The sequence below is a fragment of the Zingiber officinale genome, chromosome 6B, assembly GCF_018446385.1.
Source record: "Zingiber officinale cultivar Zhangliang chromosome 6B, Zo_v1.1, whole genome shotgun sequence".
NCBI classification, from domain to species: domain Eukaryota; kingdom Viridiplantae; phylum Streptophyta; class Magnoliopsida; order Zingiberales; family Zingiberaceae; genus Zingiber; species Zingiber officinale.
In genome coordinates this window covers 33,344,965-33,353,593 of record NC_055996.1, presented here as the reverse complement: position 1 = coordinate 33,353,593, position 8,629 = coordinate 33,344,965, and the positions used below count along the sequence as shown (strand labels likewise).

General features: G+C 35.6%; 1 protein-coding gene across 1 annotated transcript; it reads right to left on the bottom strand.

The window, feature by feature from the left end:
- Positions 1 to 5,615: 5,615 nt before the first annotated feature.
- On the bottom strand, positions 5,616 to 8,311 carry LOC121990895 (truncated transcription factor CAULIFLOWER A-like). The gene is made up of 6 exons (XM_042544943.1): positions 8,127 to 8,311; positions 7,914 to 8,020; positions 7,772 to 7,842; positions 6,266 to 6,334; positions 5,841 to 5,973; positions 5,616 to 5,755 (listed from the first exon to the last, which is right to left on the bottom strand). The coding sequence occupies exons 1-6, from the start codon at positions 8,309 to 8,311 to the stop codon at positions 5,616 to 5,618; spliced, it is 705 nt and encodes a 234-aa protein (XP_042400877.1).
- Positions 8,312 to 8,629: the final 318 nt, after the last annotated feature.

Genomic DNA, 8,629 nt, shown 5'->3' with positions numbered 1-8,629 from the left:
ATCAAAACCAATTCCTCCTCTAGGTCCCTATTGTAGCCTCTGATATAAAGCCTTATATCCATCCAAAAACGTAGCTTCTTAAGGCCCAAGCTAGGGCCGACCAAGCCTTGCTTGGAGACCAAGAAAGGGGCCAACCAAGCTAAGTTTAGAGCCCAAGCTAGGGTCGGCCAAGCCTTGCTTGGTGCCCAAGCAAGGGGCCGACCACACAGAAGAAGAAAAGGAAGTTTTAGTTTTTGTAAAATCTTTCCATTTATAGAGATCCATAAAAAGGATTTAAAAGGATGATTTTAATATAAAACCTTCCTTTTTTAGATTGATCACAAAAGGAAATAAAAGGAGTTTGTATTTTGTTAAAAGTTTTCCTTTTATTATAGTTTTAAAAGAGAGTTTTAAATTTTAAAATCTTTCATTTTATAGCTTTCTACAAAGGAATAAAAGAGAGATTTGAAATCTTTCCTTATTTATAGTTATCTATAATGTGAAAGAAAGATTTTAATTTTTGTTATAAAACTTTCCTTTTTGTAACCATGTTTTATTTTAAATATTTTCTTTTATAGATATCCATAAAAGGATTTAAAAGAGAGAGAGATTTTAATTTATAAAACATTCCTTTTATAACTATCTTCAAAAGGGATTTTAAAAGAGAGATTTTAATTTTGTTTAAAATCTTTCCTTGCCAAGAGCATAAGCTTGTGGCCGGCCATGTCATGGGAGAAAAGGAAGTTTTATTTTTTTTTATAAAACTTTCCTTTTTTGACAAGGCCAAGGAATATAAAAGAGAAGGAGGGGGTGCCTCACCTCATAACACCTCTTCTATTCCTCTCTATTCTTCCTTGGTGGCCGACCCTTGTTCTTTCTCTTCTCTCCTTTTGTTTTCTCTCTTGGAGGTCGGCGGCATCAATTGTGGGAGATCTCTTGGTGGCAAGTTGCTTGAAGGAGAAGAAGTAGAGAAGCAAGCTCTCTTGTCTAGCATCCCTTGGATGTTATTTGGTGGCCGGATCTTGGAATCCTTGGAAGAAGCTTGAGTGGATTTCATCTTGGAAGATCGTCGCCCACATGACGCCCAAGAGAAGGAGAGGAATACAATAGAAGATCAAGAGGTCAATAAGCTATAAAAGATATAACTAGTTATTAGTTTCCACATCATAACTAGTTCATCTTTTGTATAGATTTTGAAAAACCAAACACAAGAGGTTATCGGTTTTAAGTTATCATTTTTGTTATCAATTTTATTTTTCGATTTCATGTTGCAATAATGTGTTTATATTGAGGTCTCTATAGTGAAACCTAGTTTACTGTAAGAAATTAAATATCTGATTTCTTTGTGAGACTTTGTCTAGGAAGTGGTGGATGATCTCATACCCAAGGAGGCCTAGTGCCTTGCCATGTTTAACCTGGAAGCCGATCTTTGAAATAGATATTTGATAACTTCTGTACTATGGTTTAACATACAAAGATCACATCGGTTGAACTTGGTGTAAGAATGTTAAGTTTCGTTCCCAATCCAAGTTTAACTTCTAAAGGGAAATTTGGATTAATAATGTTAAGCATCGTTTGTAATCCAAATTTAACTTTAGTAGAGCACATGGGTAGCTAGGATTGTTCTATGCTTGTATAAATTTTTGTACAGGGGAACTAGGATGGTATTCCGAGTAGCAACCAACAATTGGTATCAGAGCTAGGTTATACCTCTATGTGTTTGGTTTTTAGTTTAATTATGCACATGTTATACATATTTTAGGCAGGATAATAGTCGCATGTGCAAATAGATTAACTCTGTTGTTGCAGACTCCAACTATTATGGCCTATTGTGATTGTGTGTGATTGGACCCTCGGACATGTCGAGGGCATTTTATTTGTGTGCATGATTGTACTTATTAAATACAGCAGGAGCTATATTAGTTTTAGAATTTTACATTTTGTTCGATCTAGACTTTATGTACATTTCTTTGTGGAATATAGGATCGATATATGTAAAATTTTATTTTTGTCGCGGATCGTGTCCTTGCGAGGCGTGGTGATATTTGAGGACCAGAGGCGTAGTGGAAAAAGAAGCAAGATAGATGCGATGACTAGACCCGATAGCAGTGGCTAAAGATGGCAGCAGCTAGGGTTGATGGCCCACGGAGGATAGCTATGGATAAATGCCATAATAGTTGAAGAATTATTTTTCTTAGTTATTACCTTTTTTGTTGTGTGTGCTTGTGTTTGTGTGCTTGTGTGCATGTTAAAATTCCTCATTCTAAATAACTAAGTGGGAGAGGAATTTAATTAAATTCCATGGTCTCCATTACCAGTTTGTAAGTGATGCATTTAAACTTGCGCGTTGGCTCTGTGTGCCTTCCTCCACATCGGATGAGTTTGTTTACGGATCACTAGATCAAACTTCCTTAATGGATGATTGTAGAAAATTATTTATGATGTGTGTGATATTCTCCAACTGAAGGGGCATAATTCTATTTAGTGGACTTATTATCAAGTAATGGTATACACTTAGGCACATTTAATAGTATCCTCCCCATAGGAGTCATTGCTATTATTTGTGTGATCGAAGGAAAACCAACTATTAATTTGTCATAAAGCTAGGTAAAATCCCCTTTTAAAAATGTTTGAATTTGTATACGTCCACACTATCGTGGCATACAAAATTCATGGTGTTTGAGGTAATTTTATTTGTCATAAAGTTAGGTTGACAAAATAAAATTAATGGGTAAAACCTCCTCTTACAAATAATTGAATTTGTATACGTCCACACTATCGTGGCATACAAAATTCATGATGTTTGAGGTAATTATAGGTTGACAAGATAATTAATGGGTAAGACCCTCCTCTTACAAATGCTTGAATTTGTATACGTCCACACTATCGTGGCATACCAAATTCACGGTGTTTGAGGTGTTGGTGAATTTAAATGATATTATTTTGAGGAATCAATATTATTTTAAATTTTAAAATTTTGACCAAATATTTGATCGAAGACAGATCAACTATTAATTTTATTTGTCATAAAGTTAGGATGACAAGATAATAAAATTAATGATTGAATTTGTATACATCCACACTATCGTGGCATACAAAATTCACGGTGTTTGAGGTGTTGATCTTGACCAAATATTTTATGATTCTTTGGATTTCAAATAGTTTTCAATTCCCTAGATGTTATAGTAGAGAATAAACTTACTAGTCCCAATTATAATAATTGGAAACAAAACTTAGAAACTAAGGTGGACTGTCCTCTCAGGAATGAGAACAATAAAGGTGTATCTTATTAATTGTTGAAACATGTTTAGTGGTGTTATCTACCGGTACCTGGTGTGTAGATACGAGAACCACTGATCATGTCTGCAAATCATTGTAGGGGTTCCAGGAAACCCGACAACTACATGAAGTAGAAATCACTGTTTACATTGGCAATGCTATGAAAGTGGTGGTTGTTGCAGTGGGAGATGTTTATTTATCCTTTGATAGGAATAAAACATTGATTTTGAGAAATTGCTTTTATATACCAAGTTTTAGAAAGAATTTGATTTCAGTTTCTAAACTATTTGAGGATGGATATTTTGTTTCTTTTGATGACAAAGCGGTTGTCAAGAAAAATAGAGTGGTTATCTGTTGTGGTATATTAGTTGACAATTTGTATACTCTAAATCCAATAACTCCCATGATGCAACAAATGGAAATTAATAACACATCTTCTAATTCTAATAAGAGAAAGCAACCTTCGGAAATGAACCAAACATATCTTTAGCATCTAAGGCTAGGTCATATTAACTTGAGAAGGATTCAAAGGTTAAAAAGCCGATGGACTTTTGGGTTCATTGGTGGTGGAAAACTTTCCAACCTACGAGTCTTGCTTGGAAGGAAAAATGACCAAGAGACCTTTTAAGGCTAAGACGTATAGAGCTAAAGATGTGTTGGAATTGGTTCATTCTGATTTGTGTGGACCTATGACTATCCAGGCAAGAGGTAGTTTTGAATATTTCATCTCTTTTATAGATGACTATTTAAAATACGGGTACATTTACTTGATGCGCCGCAAGTTTGAGTACTTTGATAAGTTCAAATAGTACAAGACTGACGTGGAGAAACATTATGGTAAAAGTATCAAGACACTATGGTGTGATCGTAGTGGCGAGTACTTCTTAGGAGAGTTTAGGAGTTACTTATCAGAAGTCGGGATTCAATCCCAACTGTCTGCACCTAGTACACCCCAACAGAATGGTGTGGCAGAACGAAGGTATAGGACTCTTATGGAAATGGTTAGATTGATGATGATCAGTTATTCATAATTACCAAATTTATTTTGGGGATATACACTGGAAATTGCAATGAACATAGTACCTTATAAAGTCAGAACCCTCTACTCCCATAGAATTGTAGAATGGGCATAAGCCTAGTCTGAAGCATATTCGGATTTGGAATAGTCCAGCACATATGCTGAAGGGAGACACTGATAAGTTGGATAGGAGTTCACTTGTTTGTGGGTTATCCTAAAGAAATAAAAGGAGGTTTATAGTCCTAAAAATCAGAAGGTCATTGTTAGCACCAATGCCCGATTTTTAGAAGAGGACTATGTAATTAACCACAAGCCCATGAAAAAAATTATTCTTAAGAAAATTAGAGAAGACACATCTAAACTAGTACCAACTGTACAAGATGAGATACCACAAGAAACTGCAACATGTGTCACAAATGAAACACAATTACAAACAGTGCCACGTCATAGTGGGAGGGTTGTTTGACAACCTGGAAGATTCATGTTTTTGGGAGAGTCTTGGACTTGATCCCTTGTGAACATGAACCTGATTCCTACACATATGATGTAGCACTCCAAGATAAAGATACAGCAGCTTGGCAAAGAGCAATGAACTCTGAAATAGAATCTATGTATTTTAATAAGGTCTGGGAGCTTGTAGAACCACCAAATGGTGTAAAAGTCATTGGGTGTAAATAAGTCTACAAAAGAAAAAGAGGGACAGATGAGAAGGTGGAAACTTTCAAAGCAAGACTTGTTGCAAAAGGATATACTCAGAAAGAGGTAATCGATTATGAGGAAACCTCACTACAACAAAAACCCTCATAGACATCGGTTTTCCACCGGTGTCTATTACATTTTCGACAGATGTCTATGAAGGCGATGTAAAAAGTCTGCCATTTTAGACATCGGTTTAAAATTGGTGTAGTATCACTTAACGACACCGGTGTTCGAATCAGTTATTAACCGGTGTAGTATCACTTAACAACACCGTTTCATCAACGGTGTAAAACCAATGTAATATTATATGTTAATAACACCAGTTTTGACAACGGTATACGACCGATGTAATATTAGTTAATAACACCGGTTTTGCAGCGGTGGAAAATCGATGTAATATTAGTATTTTTTAACTGTACAAATTTGATTTCCGAAACAGTAACCAAAAAAATACACAAATATTCATAAATTACACAAATATTCTTCATTCAACAGTATCTATAAATTACACAAATTACATAAATATTCTTCTTACAACAGTATCCATAAAATACACAAACTAATAAATTAGTTACTTTGGTTTTGCAAAGTAACTAATATTCTTCTTACAACAGTATTCTTCTTACAACAGTATTTACAACTAATAAATTAATTGCTGCCTGAATTCTTGTAATTCTATATCTTGTTCGACTAATCTTTCTTCTGCCATTTTCTTCTGAAGCAAGGCATCATCCAATTGTTTCTGTAAAGCCAGAGCTCGAGCTTCTACTTTTTCCCATCCTAACAAGTAGATCATGCATGGTTTGTTCTTAAAACAACATAGTTTCTGTGTTGGGAAGAAAATGAAAGGAAAAAAAAATCTAACCTGAAATTGCTTCCTCAGCTACTTTTGCTTGCTTTGCCAAAAGATCATCTTTAGCATTGGACTCGCTGCGGACAGAAGATAGTTGTTCGTTCAAGTTTTCTACAGATTTCTCCAACTCCAGGGTCTTCCCTTTCTGAGAGAAATCATAGGCATTTACAAATTGATTCCCAACATAAGAAGAGACATATGCTCAGTCTAGAAGAGCTGAAAATTTGTTTGGTATTGATGAGTTGTTGCCTTCTTTATTTATAATCCAAAAAATTAACAATAAAAAACCAGTAATAAACAATCAAAATCAGTAATAAACAATCAAAATCAGTAATAGAAGATATCGATCTTTGAGTCTGAGAATTGTTTATACTGAAACATTAGTTGTGCAAAAATCAGTAATAAACCATCAAAAAGATGATTTGATTACTGCTAACCTCAATGTTCTTCCCTGTGGACTTCCTATTCCATATCCACGTCTTGCTCTCCATGATTCCCACAAATTGCTAAAACATAGAAAGAGCTTGAATTAAGAGGCCAGTGAAAAAAATGTCTTGTTTAAATTAAGAATGAAATTGAGAAATCCTTTGACTCTTCAACAGTAATATGTCAAATAACTTATACACCACTTGATGCACCAAGTACCACAATTCACGTCACATCTAATTTATTGCGAAGTTCAACTCTTCAAATATTTACAAATATTTACAAATATTTGCAAAGAGAGGGTACATGCGATGGAAGGTGACATTAGTTATGTCTTTGGGATGGGTCCTGTAGATTTGCAGGTTAAAAATCATACACAATAAGATTAGATACTTCTAAAGAGAAGGGTCCAAAAATTGGAAATTCATCATATAAGAGATGCGAGAAGTTAGTAAGATACCATAAAAAGTAATAAAACACAGAGCCTAAAAACACTGTATGAAGAAAAGAACACATGAATTCAAGTTTTGCTGAAAAAAAACTACAAGAAAATTACCTGCTGGATGAATTGCAATGGAAGAAACTTCACGAAGACCAGTCTCAAGCTTCTTAACGAGCATTTGCTTTAAAAGATCATACACACGGACATGATTCTTGGTTGATATAAAGAATAACGACCGTGTTGGATGAAAAACTGCAACTATTGGAAGACCATGTAACTTCTTAAAAGGATTTTGTGTGTGTTTCTTGGAGAGTTGGTGTATCAAGATTGCTCTTGAATCACCTATAATAAATAAGTCAAGGGAGTTTCAAGGTTTATAAAACGCAGAAAATATAAATGCGCATAACCAATGGCTATAGTGTAACTTGCATATGATATCTAGACATCGACCAAGGAATATAGGAGTTGCTTGCTAACATCATATTCTAAAAGTGGGATTGATACAGTCTTTTATTCTGATTGTTTGTTCAGTGATGTTCCAAACATTAGATAACTAAAACACCTAACTGGTCTTCTATTGCTTCCTCTGGAACTCCTTTTTATGGTACACAAAAGAGAATTTGGTATGCCTAAACTATTCAGGGCACTTTAGGTTTCATCCTGATTCCAGCCTCAAAGGCTAGGTAACTAGGTATAATGTCATGATTTTTATATATTTCCAATTTGTCAGTGTGTATTAGAAAAAAGAAAGAAACAAAACTGAGATATAAAATAGGCACTAGGAATGACTAAAAATAAGTACAACTAAAATTCATAATTAGGATATCACTAGGAACGACAGTAGTGAAATAGTCTCCTTTCCGATGCCAATCGATTTTTGTCACAACCTGCAAAGCAAAAGAATGAATAAGAGAAAGGTAGTGGCAAATACTCTACCAATTAAAATAAAGTAATCCAAAGGATTAAGTCTATGCCCAAAAATAATTAAGTAAATTTGATGTGCCTATATTGAAATTAATTACTATACAGATACATATGTACTCTGAAGGGGGGATACACAGTGAATATAGCTCACCTTGCAATGCTTTAATCGGATGCAATCATATTTATCATCTCGAACCCATCTCACTGCTGGAGTGGTATTTCCTAAAGCACAGAATCGAGTGCCAACTGATCTGAACAGAAACTAAAATAATATTATGAGTAAAAACACTTACCCTCGTCCTCCTCTAGTTTTGATTCCTCCACATGAAGCAACTCCTTGACCCTTGCTTGATTCTCTACACTTCCCAATCCAGTATCTAAAATAAGCACATCGCATCCTCTGAAACAATGTGTAAATGTATGTCAGAAAGAAGCAGGGTGGAATTAGGCATCAAAAATTGAATTAAAAAAAAAACCCTAGAGGGTGGAAATTAAATTACAAAAACCTGGAGGCGGTGGAGAAGTCGAAGAGCTTGCCGTGGCTGGAGAAGATGATGAGGGAGAGTTCGATGTCACAGAGAACAGAGAGCTCGTAGGCCTTCTTCAGCAGCCCGACCTTCCTCTTGGAGAAGGTCACCTGCCTATTGATCTTGTTCTCTATTCTCCTCACCTCAACCCTCCCCCGCCCCATCCTCAACCTTTAGCAATCAGATGATTAAGAAGAATGAAAAGAGGAAATGAGAGGTTTTGAAGATGACCGTGTACCCAGCGAGCGAAGAGGCCGAGAAGGAGAAAATGAAGCACGGAGAGCCCTTTATGCCTGCAATTTTAGGGTTTTAGCAGGCAGACATACTTCGTTATTCTCGTACTCCACTCGATCTCTCTGCTTCAGAAGAAGGAGACCCCTTTACACAAGATCAGAGATCTCGGTGTTGTTCTCTCTTCCTTAGGATTCCCTCACGTTGCTGACCAACCGTGCCATTGTGGTAGTGGGCGTCCTCTCGCTGTT

Coding starts and splice junctions, on each gene's coding strand:
- LOC121990895 (XM_042544943.1), bottom strand. CDS start 8,311: ATGGGGCGGGGGAGGGTTGAGGTGAGGAGAATAGAGAACAAGATCAAT. Junction 5,974..6,265: donor CCACAGGGAAGAACATTGAG/GTTAGCAGTAAT, acceptor GATTTCTCTCAG/AAAGGGAAGACCCTGGAGTT. Junction 5,756..5,840: donor AGCTGAGGAAGCAATTTCAG/GTTAGATTTTTT, acceptor TCTACTTGTTAG/GATGGGAAAAAGTAGAAGCT.